Source organism: Lissotriton helveticus, chromosome 11 (assembly GCF_964261635.1).
Source record: "Lissotriton helveticus chromosome 11, aLisHel1.1, whole genome shotgun sequence".
NCBI classification, from domain to species: Eukaryota; Metazoa; Chordata; class Amphibia; order Caudata; family Salamandridae; genus Lissotriton; species Lissotriton helveticus.
Genome location: NC_136072.1, coordinates 1,044,479,090 through 1,044,495,718, shown reverse-complemented (window position 1 = coordinate 1,044,495,718; position 16,629 = coordinate 1,044,479,090). Strand labels below are relative to the sequence as shown.

General features: G+C 40.9%; 1 protein-coding gene across 2 annotated transcripts in view; it reads left to right on the top strand.

Annotated features, from left to right (window-relative positions):
• IFT81 (intraflagellar transport 81) overlaps positions 1 to 16,629 on the top strand; it is a 1,024,548-nt gene that overhangs the window by 369,398 nt on the left and 638,521 nt on the right. For both annotated transcript variants that reach the window (XM_078667498.1, XM_078667499.1), the window contains 2 exons: positions 2,473 to 2,636; positions 5,842 to 5,937. In XM_078667498.1, the coding sequence (XP_078523624.1) occupies positions 2,473 to 2,636; positions 5,842 to 5,937 (260 nt within the window). The remainder of the gene's footprint in view (positions 1 to 2,472; positions 2,637 to 5,841; positions 5,938 to 16,629) is intronic.

Here is a 16,629-nt window from a genome sequence, read left to right as displayed (position 1 = left end):
AAAACAAAATCAGTGCACATTTACTCCAGAATCGCAAGCCTGGGAATTTAGAAATATGCATAATTAATTACAAAACGTGTCAAATCTCTTGGTTCTAATTGTAGTTTTTGTTTTATTTTAACAGTACGTCACAGACATTTTGACTTTGGCTGACGATCACGTTTTGGTAGTTAGCAACTCCACATGTCTTACACCGCGAACTACATACGTTTAAGCATACCTTTTATTGGTTTTACTTTAACAGAACATAAGACTAGTATTTTAAGCAACTCTTGATTGGCTTTATTTTAACAGTACATATGACAGTTATACTATAACTGACGGTATCACATATATGGATGGAAGCTTGCAACTCTACATGTGTTACATGGTATTGTATGTATTTTAAGTATCTCTTGAGTGATGTCAATATAGCGGCATCCGTGGGCCATTCACACAGCCTAGCAAGCATAACCCTATTAAAGATTTTTTGCATGCTGTCGATGAGACTTATGGGCCTATAATTAGAGGAGAGAGACCGATAACCTTTTTTACAAATCTGAATTATCTCAGCCCGTGCCCAAGTGGGTGGCACTGGTGTGCCTTTCAAAACAGCATTGAAAAATAGTACCAAGTACGGACACCAAATATCCTTTTCAGCCTGGAATTCTGTCCAAACCTGAGGCTTTGTTTTGGATGAACCAGTCCAGGGCAGTCCTGACCTCAGAATATGTTATAGGAGTGCTGTCGTGATCAAAGGGGTCAGGTGGCGGATAAATTGGCCCAGCACCCATTTTGCCTGATCACATGTGCACATCCACCCTAAATTGAGCGTGCTTTACTGCCAGGGTTGGTGGGCCAGTCTTTTAGTTTTCCATTAAAGCACCCTTTCATTTTTGGTCACTTGCTGCTCGCTTGCCATTTATTCATCGGCAGTTCACTGTAACCTATGTGGTCACTGTTTCTAAACTGCAGTGGCCATTTTAGAACGGTACTGCCCTTAGTGTATCGTTTTCGTACCATTCCAAGATGGTCACCTTGTTTAGAAACCGCATGTCCAGTATCTTGGATCGGTACAACAATGATACAAGATGCACATTTGTTATTGACTGTCTTTCTCTACATTGCAACAATGTTGGATCTTTAAAACAATCATGCACAGAGCAAAATGCCATTCCAAGATAGCCACCTACTTTTATCTTTCGTTTTTTACTTATTATTGCATGCAAAGATCAACAAATGTATGAATGCAGCAGAATTTTATCTACTGTTATTCTTTTACTTTTCCTCATATTTTTAATAAAGTGTATCTTTAATTTATTGTTGAGATATATATATATATGATATATATATATATATATATATATATGTATTTTCTATTCGAGGCTATTGTGGACTGCTGGATATGAGGTGTTTTGAGGTCCTGACCTCTGGTTCTGAATTCCACTCGGAACCTGGACTGCTCTTTTCATATATATATATATATATATATATATATATATATATATATATATATATATATATATATATATATATATATATATATATGTGTGTGTGTGTGTTTTATTGTGGATGGCTGAGTGGGTAACTACACAAACACGTCTGTGGTGGATCAATGAATGCATGAGCGCAATGTAGAGTGACAAAGTGAATGTATGATGAGTTATTGAATGCCTCCAGTGACTTAAGAGAAGCGTTCAGTTATAGGTCAGACCTATTGGCAATGCCAGTGCTAGTTATGAATGGTATTGTTCAGTGTGTATAGTGCTATTAATAGTCTGAATGCATGAGGCAAGAAAATAAAGTTTCAATAAGGTAGTCTGTGATTTTCTTAGTTTATTTACACCTTGGTGCAGTGCCTGAGGTATATACTGTTGAGTCTTCTTTTTATTGTGCAACTCATTGATACTGCTGATCAGACTGTTGCACTCTATCTGAACATCTAGTGAATAAACTTTGTCTGGGGAAGAAAACGTATATCAATTTCACATGTAAGGTTGTGTAATTAGTATCTACTTTTCAAAGTAAATCAATAGAAACAACTGATTGTCAGGGTATCAATACAGCTGCTGACTTTTTTTTGTAACCTGTTTGTGCCAGGTAGTACTGGTAATACAATCAATTAAAAATGTAATGAAAGTTGCACGGTTTTCTTAACCTGGATTTGGGTATGTTTACGATCTTTCTTACCCCCTTTTGTACCCTATGTTCCGCTGTGTGGAGCACTGAGATATACAATGGGTAACCACCTGCTAAAACATCACGGCACACGCGCCACTGTGGTTCTCAGTCCACACAAGTTCTTTTCCCATGTGATCCTTTTTAATATGTCTGCGTTATCCTTTCTGTTGCTACGGTTGTTCAGCAACTTACAAACCCGCCTGAAAGCATTGCTATGAAATGTACCTGTATCCAGTGTCTCTAAACATTGTAAAACCTAGATCCCAGATGTGGTCAATGTTGTACCAATAATTTGTATTATGTTTTCTAAAGGTTTGATGAAAAGGCTGGAAGAGGAGATAAAGTTTAATTCTTACATGGTGACTGAGAAACTTCCCAAAGAGTTGGAGAGCAAAAAGCAAGCCTTGCATTTCCTACAGAAAGTTGTAACAGAACCAGCAATGGGCCAGTCTGAGCTCAACGAACTTGAAGTAAAGGTATGTTTCAGTACACGAAAACTCAGAGCTGTGGGAGATTGAGTGAGACAATGAAAGCTCATTGTAGATAAAACTGCAAAAATAGGTGTTAACGAAATGTAAGGGATCTCACTAAACATTAGTTGGCAGTGTTGTATTAGAGCTTTACTAACCAAGCTCCGCATATGCAAGAATGGCCTTATATGAGCAAAGCAGCTTTGCAAAAATTGCAGTTTTTTACTTTTTACTTTTTGCATGATTCCGCCACCACCATTGCCAACCTCGCTGCACCCCACGCCATCGCCTCCACGGATTACATTCTCATCAGAGGCCTGAATTTCCACCTTGACAACTGCAGCGACACCGACTCATCCACCCTGCTTGACAATCTCGCCAACCTCGGACTGAAGCAGCTCGTCACGACCCCCACCTACAGAGCCGGACACACCCTGAACCCCATCTTCGCAGGAGGGACAAACATCCACACAGCCCCTCTGGACAGACCACCACTGCGTACACTTCACCTTCACCACCATACCCAACCCTGCCCCACGCCCGCCTCGGAGAAACTGGAGCAAGATCACAGAGGAACACCTCAACACCACCCTCCTCCACGACCCCCCCTCCGCCACGACCGATGCCAACTCCCCAACCAAAGAACTACACCGCTGGATCGCCAGCTGCGCTGACAAGCTCGCACCCTTCCGCCACCCCATCAAGTCTGAAGTTTTGTTGTTTGTGCTGTCACTAGCCCGGCACAGCCTTGCTTTAGGCACATAAAAAGGGTACCATTTGGCTATCACAGCTTTCTTGTGGTTGCCGGTAAACCCTCCCTGTTCGAGTCACTTAATGTGACATGCTTCCTGAAAGGTTTACAACACATTTCTTCCCAGACCTTTAATTATGCCCCATTGGGACCTTTATTTAGTTATCACGTTTGTGATGTACTCACCTTTTTAGCCCATACACAGCTGTCCTTTTCGGCAGCTCACCATTAAAGAAGTCTTCCTTGTGGATATTACATCTGCCAGGAGAGTTAGTGAGTTGTAAGTGCTCTCAGTCTGTCCTCTCTATACTAACTTGTCTTTTCAACTGACGGTTGTGACACTTTTGCACATTGAACAAAACATCACTCTGCTGACTTTCTTTGCCCACCTCACCCTTACAAAGAATAGACTTCACTGCCTGCATCCAAAAAGTGTTAACATTCTACATTGATTGTACTAAATAAATTTGTATAGGCGAGCAACTCTGTGGGATTTGCTGGAATAAAGAAAGGGAAAGCAGTGCATAAGAGAACCATCTCCAGGTGGACTGTCCTCTGCATTAAAATATGTTACACACTGACCATGTGGCAACCCCCTGAGGGATTGCGGACTCAATACACCAGGGCCAAGCCTTTGACCATGGCATTAGCTCATGGAGTCCCAGTCCTGGATATCTGTCAGGCAACTATGTTTGAATCACTGCACATATTTGCCAAACTATTCGGTCTAGACATTCAGGTCTGCTGTGGTAGGCATTTCACCGTTCGGTCCTCCAGGACTTTCTAGTGCAAATAGTGTACAGACCCACCTCCAGGGAGGTAATACTTTAGTATCTGTTCTAAGGTAAGAAATCTGTGGCTAGAAGTCTCTATCAGATGAACAAGTTACTTTCCTTCAGTAATGCCTTATCTTGTAGAGACTATAGCCACAGATTCCTTACCGACCCTCCCATCCTCCCCATTCTGTGAACAGTGGCTTCTACCTCAAGGGGTCCTTGAGACGCTTACTATAGCACACTGCTTCTATAACTCAGTATGCCTCTGTGCTTCTAACGCAGGAACAATTCTCATGAAACTGATATCAGAGCACTGGGGTGGCGCCTATAAGGGTAGTTTGCAGGAAGGTATCTAGAATTCTGTAAATGCTGTGATACCAACAACTTTGATATATTTACTTGTTCAAATAGAAACATTGTTAAACTTTCTCCATCTTTGAGTTAAATTGAAGTCCTTTCCAAATTCAAGAGAAGAGTCGAATGGGGAACATTGTGCCATTTTCTCCTCCTCATCTGTCTAAAGCTTAGGAGAGACTCAACAGCGAGAGTGGGTGAGACATTTGTAAGCATTCTACCCACCACCTTTGCATTTTCCTATAAGATTCTACAGTTTGCCATATGGCTCATACTCTGCTTAATCGATTATTTACTGAAAATCTGAAACAAAACACATTGGAACAGCAGAGACACTGCAGGTGCTTTAGGTTATTTTACAGAGGCTTTACACCCACAAACGTAACCATCTCCTCTGCTGGGTTGTGATTACATGGGAGTATGTTATGCCTTGGCAAATAAGTAATAATCTGGAGGGATAATTTCTGACTATAGCACAGGTTGCCGCCTACATAAAACCTCCAGACTGCACACCTTTGCCAAGCATTACTTTCAACTGTGATCGTCTGTTAAATAGAGTAGTGCTTGGATCAACACACTTTAATGTAGGGTGGATTTTCTTTGATCTTTCCAACGATGCCTCCAATTATTTTATTTTTTATTGTTGCTGGTGAACTCCTTCCTCGAATAAGAAAACACTAGGAGAAAATGACCTACCTTCCTCACCAACTTTTCGATGGATACTGTATTTTCAGTGCTGATGAGTAATTCCCCTCTGCTCTACCTGTTTCCTTGAAATATTACTTGTCCTCTTATAATCAGAAGCGTCTGTGGACTGGAGGTTCAGGTGTGCCAGTAGCAGATATGCCAAACATGGGGGAACTTACGACTACTGCCACTCAGTGCTCGAATGCCTGACTGCCTATCTCTGGTGCGTCGTTATGCAGATAGAAAGATTTCCATAGAGTGGATAATTAAAAGATGAAGACTACAATAACTCGAAACAATTGCTTCTCAAGGTAAGTAACATATTTCTAATGCCACGTTTTAAACAAATATGGGAAATCAAAAAATTGTAGTGCAGTATTAACATTAAGCAATGTTAATCATAACAGAGGGATTTCTTTCAATCGGACTAATTCTCAAGTTTTGGGAGCCTATGATTAATTGAGCTGTTTAATAGAAGGCTGTAATTCATCATTATTGACTTCTGTAGGCAAATTGTTGCCATACTTTTTGTGCATTTACCTGTTACTGAAATCCAACATAAAAAATTGCAGAGAAATCAAATGGATTAGACAGGCAGAATAGTAGTCGATTCATGTTATCAGTGTTTCTCCTTTTATTCCAGATCCATGAAATTAATGCAAACATTAATCAGCTAATTGAAAAGAGGATGATGAGAAGTGATCCCATGGATGATAAACTGTCGCTCTTCCGGCAACAGGTAGGACAGTAGAATATTAAACTGCTTTTCTGTTTTGAAAATCAAATTAGAATGTAATTGTAAATATCAAACTAGTGTGATTCCCTTTCTTTACCATAACATAAAATAATATACTACATCATGTATTCTCCAAAGCCAGCGTTTTGCAAATGGGCGAGGGGTGGAATGAATTATTGATTTGCAGTAATGAAAATACACCTGTTATGCAGAGTATCAATTTCAGGTTTGTAATTCTGTCAAAACCTCACAATTTTCTCTCCTACTTTATAAATATTACCCTATCTCCTTGGGACACGCTTTTCAGCCTACAGTATATTGTGGGCTTATTTAAGTATGATAATATAGTCAAAATAGGTCACTGCCAGGAATGCGAGTGGCTTCAAGGTGGTTGATTTCATATTATTATGCAGCCTCTGTTTTTGTAATGGTTTCATTATTTGAGGATTATTCGGATAATTCTTCCTATTGTTAAACTCTATTGAATCTCTAATCCAACTATAATCAAACGAACATTCTCCAGGATTTGGAGTTTTTTTAAAAACTCTTTTTATTTGCAAGATATAAACTTGTTGGTCACTAGACACAGGGATTCATAATTAGTACAGACTCGCATCCACAGATTCTCACACCAATATACCTCGTCCGATGTTATAGCACACAAGATGGTAACAATATACAAATCATTACGGCGTTAAAGGTTCGTCAAGGGAGGGGACCAAGGGAAGTTCACACAAGTTTCAGCGGTATTCATTAAATTTTGTCCAAATTGCTACCCATTTCCGAGTACAACCCCTGGCCACATAGACTGTCTTCTCTTGCAGCATGCACCAGTCCATGTCCTTCTTCCATGCACTTAATGTTTTAGGTGCGCCCGCTCCCCATAGGCGTGCTATATTTCGTTTTGGAATTATCTGTCCAAGCGTCACCCATATTTTGCCTTTTACGGACAAGTCTGTGGGCTCCCAGATGTTTAAGATGCACCTTTTAATTTCGGGTCGCAATTCTACCCCCCAGACATTGCGCATACAGTTGTGCACCCGTTTCCAGTAGGCTTGTATTAGAGGGGACTCTCAAATTATGTGAAGGAACGTCCCCACCTCCCCACACTGTCTCCTACAAAGCCCGTCCTCACTCCTACCCATCAATACTAATCGTGTACCAGAGATGTAAGCTTGGTGTAATATTTTTTGTTGTATCAGTCCCAGTTTTGCCGAAATCGCCACCTCTCTGGGGGAGGAAAGTGCCTCTCTCCATTCTTCATCATCAATCTCAAGACAATCAATCTCCCACTTTCTCCTAAGTACAAGCAGGGGATCAGAGGTATGATATATAAGCTTTTTATTTGTGAGGGAGATAGCCTTTTCTATTAGATGGCCGTCAAGCCGTCTGTCCTCTGGGGGGAGGATTCCGGGAGCGTTGTTCCAGGTGAAATGTTAGACTGGAGTGAGTGTCTGGCCTGAATGTACCGAAAGTATTCCGTTTCCGCTAAGTCGTTCATTTGCTGTAGTGAGGCAAATGTCACCATAACATTGGGCCCCCATAGGTTTTAACATGAGAGATCCCAATCAGGTCCCAGTTGCGAAACCCTTTTGGGCGACCCAGTGTTCCCAACCTTTCGGAGATCCAAAGTGGGGTACCCAAAGTGAGTTTGTCAGCCCATCCTAGTTTGCGACTCACAATATGCCAGAGTTAGACAGAAGGATTTGAATATTTAAAGATTTGAAGGCTTGAAGACTAATGAGAGCAAATATTCTAACCTCAACACACAAAATATAGAGAAGAAATGAGGAGTCAGTCAGTCACACACTTTTTTCAGTCGATATTGACCATAAAAGCAAATAAAAACATCAGCATTAAAGAACATAAAAAATACCAGCATGAAACAAAGTTAGATTCCATTATGTATATACAAGCATTTCATAGTGTATAGCACAGGCTGCTGGTTCAAAACACCACTATGATGGGAAGGGCACTATACAAACCCAGGGACTCCTTCAGCGTGAATCGGATAAAAAAAAAAGTATGGGTCCACAATGTTATAAAAAAAATCTGAGCCACTCCCACAGCTATAAAATGTTATTCATCAAATTTCTTAAAAGGAATATAAGATCCTTGAAATATACTAAAGTCAGACCACTCAAATTAACATTATCAGAACAATTAATCATACTTGTTACGGAGTAAGAATTCCGGAGACAAAAGAATAAAATAAAATAAGATCCCAACCAATAAGTCTAACTTTCTGTTCGGTATTAAAAAGACTTTGGAGTTATCATATTAAAATTTTTAAAAATCAGTTCATTTTATAATTTAAAAAACGTATGACTAGCCAGGTAGAAGTCTTTTATGTTAACCTTCTCCAAGGGCATACTTCTTCCTGAACTTTAACACCTAGAGAATGTAGCTAATCACTGAATAGAAAATGGATTTGTGTGTCTAAACGCTGTAGAAATCATAAGCTTTCTTTAGGGGATAAAAGACCTCGGGATCGCAAGATGGAGTGCAGGAAATGTGATCTCTAGATACTATACAATTTGCAAAAAAGCATAAAATGTGTCTTTGATTGTTGTGAGATTGAGTCACACGGACAGCAAGGCAAAGAAATCGAACAGGAATCCGTTAACAGAAAGGCGACTAAAAAGTTCACTGTGCATAATCTCAGGCATGTAAGATAGAATCTGTATTCAGTGTGTGTGTTCCACAATAAATATGGTTCCACCCGATCAGTAGCCGAGATTGGTGTGTAACGGAGGACAGTGTCCATAGCTAGAGATCTTGCTATTCTGGCATCATTTTGGGACTTGTCAATAGGTCTTTACTGGCCCCTTTGTGTTAGCGTCAATACTGTGACGGGAATTAAAAAGGTCAGGCTTACCAAGGTCCTGAATGGCTTGCTTATCATAGGCGAACGAGAGAATTGAAGCCATATTTTCCAGCCTAATGCAGTAATCCAGGACAAAGCAGGAGAAACCAGTCTCTGGTGAGGACTATCATTTTAGTCACAAGAGCAGGGGTGCTATCCTCACAAGACCCTCCAAATAGGGGACACCCAGTTCTGTGTGTGCAATGTAACTTGCTGTGGCTTTGGGAATGGCAAGCAACCTACACAGAAATGTGTTTTCTAAGGATTGCAATAACATGACATAACCCCAGATTCCTGCTCCATATGTCCTGACTGAGAGACATTTACTTTTATATAGTGTTATCAGTTCTTTAATTGGTTTATGGCCTAACTCCTTTTCAAATCCGAAAACTGCCCCACATGCCCCTACAAACCTCTGTGTAAGTAGGTTGTCCCGTTTTAAGCTAGCATAAAATAGTATTCCTAAATAGTTAAAACTAGGGACCTTGTCTTTTGGGATTTCCCCTATTAAGAAGATTTGCATGCAGGTATTTTTAGGGCCACAGATCATTACATAAGATTTCTGATTGTTTACATTTAAATCGAGTTTACCCATAAAATCATTTAAGGAATGAAGCATAATCTGAAGGCCATTTGCCGGACGTGTGATTAAAACCGCATAGTCAATGTAAAGGAAGACCGGGACTGAACGTCTCCCAACCTTGGGTAAATCTTTTCCTTGTTTGGCAAGCACTGAGTCAAGGGCATTATTGTAAAATTAAAATAACACCCCTCGGTTTAACTGGACAGGGTGGGTACAGTCTCTATTTTGAACATAATGAACTTTGTTAGTTGTATCCCAATGCAGCTGCTTAAGAAGGTCTATCTGGGAGACTGCGATTCCTGCCATCTGCATCTAGTCCCAGAGTTTCTCCCTGTTCACCAAGTCAAAAGCAAAAGAGAGGTGCATAAAAGCCATATGCAAAGAACCTCTCCTGTCTTTGACGTATTTGCCCATTACCAAAAGTAAGCTACGGAATTGTTCAAATGTGTCCAGGCCTGGCTGGAATCCGTATTGCACAATCGAAAAAGGTATTTGCCTCGGCCCAGTCTTCCAACTTATAAAGAACTACTGACCCTAGTATTTTAACAGATGCGTCCAATAAGGAAATAGCGTAATAGCAGGCCAGGAGATTTCTATGCCTGTTTTTAAAAACTGATTCTGTTACTTACTCCCTCCTTGATTTGATTGGGCCTCCCTTAATTCCAGCACAGAATATGTTTCTTAATAGGGGAGCCCGAAGGGTGGGGTTATGCCTGAATAGATCAAACAAAACTCTATTAGGGCCAGGCGCTTTCCCGCCCGGACATCTTTTAATGGTTCTAATGACGTCAGTTACCTCAATGGAATCACTTAACTGGGTCGCTCTGGTAGAGTTGGAGAGTGGAGGATCTAAGATTATTGAATGATCACGAGACAAGTTTTTTGAATCAACGATTTTCTAGAAATGAAGTATCCATTCTTTCGCTGGGATATGACATACCAGTCTCTATGGGGAGTGTTTGGGTAAAAAAAGGGGGAATTTCAATTCCCCCAAACGCTCTGTTGTCTCTAAATTGCGAGGCCATTGCCAAATCTTCCCAATCATTTGTTCTAAGTTCTGCTCTTCTAAAGCTTTTTTATAGTCTTGTCTAGCTGTTCCAATGGCTGCTATGTTGAGTGATGATGTATTAGTGGCTCGCTTTAGCAGCAGTACAGGCAGAATTAAACCATTTTGGGATGGTGAGTCTTTGGATGATTTCTTTATGGTCAATATATATGATGCCGTATTATTTATCACCGCTAAACTATCCAACACTTTGCCTGGCTCAGCCTCTACAGACACACAACATATTATGTCCTTGTAATTTCCTACAATTAGATCAGTAAAGAATCGATTTGAGTTACTGCTGTCCAACCTAATGCGGACTCCTTATTTGGATGGTGATGTAGGAGAGGCCTACTCGCAGGTTTATTTTTTAATGGGGAGGAAAATAAAAAGCCAACTGTCACAGGATTGTGACTACTAAAATTGGTTATACAAATTTTGAGATTTACAGTGTAGACTGCAAGGGGATAATAAAATAACATTTATAGTGCTTCCTCTGTCCCTCACAACGAAGGTTGGTGGATTGACTACACCCTCTCTTTAAAGATCAATTGAAAAACGTAAATTGTTTGTCACAATAATCCAGTTTAAAGCTTCCCCATATGGAATGTTTGAGAAATGGGTAATATTGTCTCCCGGTCAGTCTATTACCCCACACAGACGTTCTCTGCTGAAGGGTCACCTGGCAATATTATAATCTTCTAACCAAATGAGGGATGCATGATTACTTCTACTTCGAGTAATGTCTAGAATATAGCAGCCCAACTCTAGTATTAGGTTTACAGGTTGTGCGGTAAAAAAGTTGAAATAAAAATTGATTAGAACAACATTGGAAAAGACCATTTTAAAATTAGGTAACATGGGGTGGCAACAGTTTCTCAACGTTCATATTACTACATTGAAGGGAAACCAAACCACCAAACCTCCTTTCACCCTGCCTGACCCGGAACCCGGCCTGAGCAACATGGCTAGTGCCCGGTGGAGGTGCTAGTCAGCTATCGAGGAGATGGGCCCTGGTTTACCCCTTCGGCCTTCACCTACCCAGATGGACATTGGACATAGTTCTACTCGTTTCCCCGCTATGTCTCCTTTCTCCCCCTCCCTCCGACAAACTACCGTAACATTGTTTTTCTTTGTTTTGTGTGTTTACCTGCTCTTGTAACTGATGTAATTTGTAACTGGTAACGTAACGATCCTCATGTAAAGCGCTCCGATACCTCCAGGGCTAGCCAGCTCTATATAAAACTCATCAAATAAATGAAGGAAAGGGTAGCGGGTACACAGAAAGATTGAAAACCATCAATATGAAACTTTTCCTTTGTTTCTTGGCAGCATACGATGTCAACGTTTTAAATTACTCGTAGCCATTCATTGTTTAGCAGCTCCTGTCGGACCCCTGCAATGTTCCAGGAAAGCACTTTTAGTTGGGCCATCCTCTCTTCTGTTTCCTGGAAAGGCCCCAAGCTAGATGATTTACGCTGATGATTAGTAGACTCGGATGCAGACAACAAAAAATGCAGTGTAGATTGGTGACAGTTTAACAATTGGGGACAGTCATTCAATATCTAACAATTCAGATAATGGCGTAAAGCCACAGGGGCGGGCCTGTACCTAGTAAAGTCAACCGCCCTTAAGGTAGATGGAAGGTAACGAAATCCCAAGAGAAGGACGCATATCCTACCCCGCTTGTTTACCCCGCTTGTTTAAGTGTTTAAACTGTACAAAAGGGATCTCACTAAACATGGGTCTTTGAAGTTGATTACGACACAGCTTTTCTTGGTAGCTTTTGGTTAAGGACCCAGCCAGTCTATTCTATGGGCCATAATGATGTAATCAACTATATCTGTTGGCCATTCTGAGTTTTTCTGCACCAATCGGCTACCTTGTATTTTAAGTTTTCTCAGTCTTCTGGATCACCTTGATCCAGGAAGGGGACTTTCTCCAAAATTATAACATATCGGGGTACACTCGGGGGGAGATGAAAATGTCCCAGTTGTTCTCCATATTGGGAGCTTTGAACTGGGGGCGGTGACCACTTTCAAAAGATGTAAGGTTGGCCGATCCTGCCATATAGAGTGTTCTGGCCGGAAGCTGGCCATCAGCCTGATCACAGGGAGTTGGCTATGGCCTTCGGGGGTGGGGTGCTGATCCTTGCAGGATGAAGACACAATACTGGACTCCATCGGTGGCGCCACCGGGTGCTGCCTGGCTAGAGGGGAATTGATCTTGTGTATCTCTTGTTTCCATGGAAAGCACGTGATCGTAGATTGGCTCAAATGTGCCGATTACAACCTCTATGAGGCTGTTGCACAGGTCCTTTACTGACTCGAGGAGTTTATCCTTGGTCCCTGCATCCGAGGACCCACCCACAGCAGGAGCTGAGACTTCGATTTTTCCCCACTAAGCCCCGCAACCAGACTGTCCTACAGAGTGAGTATTATCTGATAGATCTGTGGTACGTCCCCCTGGGCCCGGATAAGATACAGTAGTTCTAGTAATGAGTGATGGTGATTCCAAATTGGATCGAGATACACAGGAGGTGGTGGGGAGGAGAGCGATAGGTGACATTCAGCCAGTTCAATTTCCTTGCTAATTACAGGACCTCTCAGTGCTTGTGGTAGTGGCAGTCTTTTTGGGCACGTGCTGTGCTGTGAGAGTAGTGACCTCACCTTCAAATACCCCAACAAGTGCAGGTCACAAGCATAAGCATAAACCTAAAACCCAGAAAGAAATTCCCTTCACCCAAATGCCCACGCAAACTGCTCCATCATCTACATATGAAACGTCATGAAACATCTTACCAGTGCTAATTTCTTCATTCCTTTGCTCCGAATGAGACAGCAATAATCCAATCTTATCAAGGTATTGCCATGCTCAGTAAAAACTGAGAACGTGCTCATGCACCTTAAGGAAAAAATAGTTAGCTGAAGCAAGATTTGGCGTCGCTAGCCAACCGCATTTAGTGTGAATATCATATACTACTGTGGCACAGCCACCGAGTCCCTTCTAGAGAAATCTCATAGCTAAAAATACAAGTTGGATCCTGCGGTTATCCATGTCCTGGGTTCTGAGCCTCCCAGTACTTTCAATGCACACTGGACCTTATACTCGACTGCTAGGATTTTAACAACAGTACATTTGTCATAAAACATGCTGAGAGACAATGTGGACAACTAGTTGTTGCATGAAGGAGTTTCCTACAGAGGAGACAGAGCAAATTCATGGAGCCTTTTGCAGATACGGGCAAACACTGAAAGGCCAAGGAATGTAGAAGGGCGGTAAAAAGCTCCCGGAGCATCCGATTTAAAATATTCTTAATTGTAGACATGCACACACAGAACTATAGTTTATTGCATTAGAGGTTACTGGACCTGTCCTGTCATTTAATGGCACCACAGTCCATTTGATTAATGAGTTGCCCTCCCTACATATCGTCATATGTGACACTGATCTATTGATTTTAAGTTTGTAATCCTTTAGGCCTTCCTACATAGAAAGCATCCATCAACCAGTAGTATTCTTTTCTTCCTAAGGGGTAAGCGGACCATTAAGCAAAGTCACTTAAGAATGATTAACAAACATAAGGAAGGAATGCCTAAAGCGCCGAAAGGCGTCAGCGCTACTGTGGTTGAGTAATATATTTCTTACAGATATGTGAAGCAAGAGTGGAAACTCTGAATCTAAGAATAAAATCAAATGGCCGCTACAAGAACAAAATCTGACGCTTAACTCAGGAGTCTTTCTTATTAATAACACTTTTGGAGCTGCAGATGTTTAATTCCAGACGCAAAGGAATCTGGTTTTTGATATCCGCCTGCCCCTTCAATTATACTGACAGCATATGTCAATAAGACCACTATCACCTTGATACAACAAAAATAATACTGATTATACCCAGCGGGTGGGCTGAAAGGAATCACTTGAAGGAATGTCACCTGAATGTTAACCTAATTGTAACCTAGGGCCAGATGTAGATGTCCAAATACCGGTCGGAAACGGCCGAAAATACAGATTTTCGGCCGTTTCCGACCGGTATTTGGACATTGGTATGTAGGGGTCTGAAAAACCTACAGATTCGGTAATTTTACCGAATCGGTAAAATTACAGAATCTGTAAATTTACCGATTCTGTAAATTTTACCGATTCGGTAAATTTTACCGATTCGGTAAAAATACCGAATCTGTAATTTGCTATGTAGGTAGCACTGTTAACAGTGCTACAGGCCATTCAGGATTCGGTATTTACCATGTAATACTATTACATGGTAAATAACGAATTCCTGTGTACATGCACATCTGTGCATGTACACCTGTGCCATGTGGCACACAGACATGCCCTAAGGGCATGTCTGTGTGTCACATGGCACACGAGCCTGAAACAGGGGTGCAACAGGGTGTCAAAGTGACACCCTGTCCCCCTTGTAAAATCGGTAATTTTACCGAATCGGTAATTATCGAATCTTACCGGTTCGGTATTTTTACTGATTTTTTTACCTACATAGCAATTACCGAATAGTAAATACCGAATCGGTAAAATTCGGTATTTACCATTCGGTAATTTGCTATTACCTACATCTGGGCCCTAGTATTCCCCAAATGTAGTCAAGGAAACAACAATACTTCAATAGTTCCACACCTCAATGGTTAAACAGGAATTGTGACCACGTCTACGTCCGTTTACCTCTCTTTTTTTCAGGAATCTATCGAAATCATCTGCATTGTTAAATAAAGAAATCTCTGTCTTTGAGTAGCCTCAGGTTCAGAGAGAAGTGGGTCCCATGTTCTAATCCTCCAGCACATTTCTGAAATCTTGGGGCTGCTGTCAAGCGCACATCTTCTTCTCTGACCTATTCTGGCACAATTCTAATAATGTGTATACACACATTATATTGCGGTTTACAATATATAAGCATTTCATTTTTCAAAGGACAGATTTCTACTTGATTTCTTCATGACTTTGTTGTATTTATTATAGCAGCTGATTATATAGATTTCTCCAAACATAAAACACAGTCTGATGACGACGTGACTCTTGTGAGGTGGTGTGGCCACTTCCTTGGCTATGAGTCAGTCAGTCAAAAGTACTTTATTCGGTTCATAACAAAAACCATAGAAGTATGCTGAACAATTTAATTCAAGACCAAAGTTATTATCAAAACAATAAAAATACAATACAGAGGTGCAAGCTAAATATATTTATAGTACCTATAATCAATTCATTTATTTTAAAAACATCCTTTAAAATCAGAAACACCATAAAAGAATATCCTCAGTCACAATTCAGATCATCGAATATATCACATTAACTAATCCCATTTAATTTTCTTCTTTAGTCTTACAGCCACAGTAAGGAAATTAGCAATATTAAAAATCTCCCATACATTAGAAAGTAGCTGCAAGTAATGGAGGGCTGGTTTAACTTGCGTAAAACCTTTGTGTTTTAAGAGAGGAATAATAAAACGCTTGCGAATTGGGAGAAAATTTTCGCAAAAGAAAATAAAGTGCATTGTGTTTTTAGTGGAGAAGCCATCACAAGAGCAAATCCCCAAGTCTTCCTCCCTTTTCCACCCTGATGATCCAGCAAGGAGGAGATGAAATTGACTCAACCTGAATCTAGTTAATAAAAAACGATGGTTAGAATTATTTGCAATGATCAGGTATGGTTCAATGGCTCGTGATGTTTTTAACAATTGGTGAGCCCTTACGTTTGACCAGCTCTCTATCCTCTCTGGCTAGGCAGGCCGTTAACTTATAGGTGTCCTTAACCCACCTGATGTCCCCCTTCACCAACTTATCAGGCGAGTTAAACAATTCTGGTCGACCCAATTTAATAGATAGCTTTTTGACATAACTCAGCAAGGGGATCCGGTAGCCAAAATCAAGTGCTAGACAATCTCTAAGGATTTCCTGATTTAATTCCAGCTCGGGATTTAGCCAGATAGAAATCCATTTTATAAGTGGGGCGATGGCTATACGGTCTTCCAAAAAACCAACTCCACACTCTTGATGAGCTATAAAACCAGATGTGGATTGAGGAACAGATAAAATAGTTTTCAGGAACTTATCCTCTGCCACTTGAATGGCCTTAACATTCTTAAAACCCCAGAGGTCTGCCCCGTACATGGCTATGAGTCTTTGCTTCTGACTTTAGGTTTCTTTATAGCATCAGATGTCCAGAAGGTTTTGGTCACGCTGCAGCACG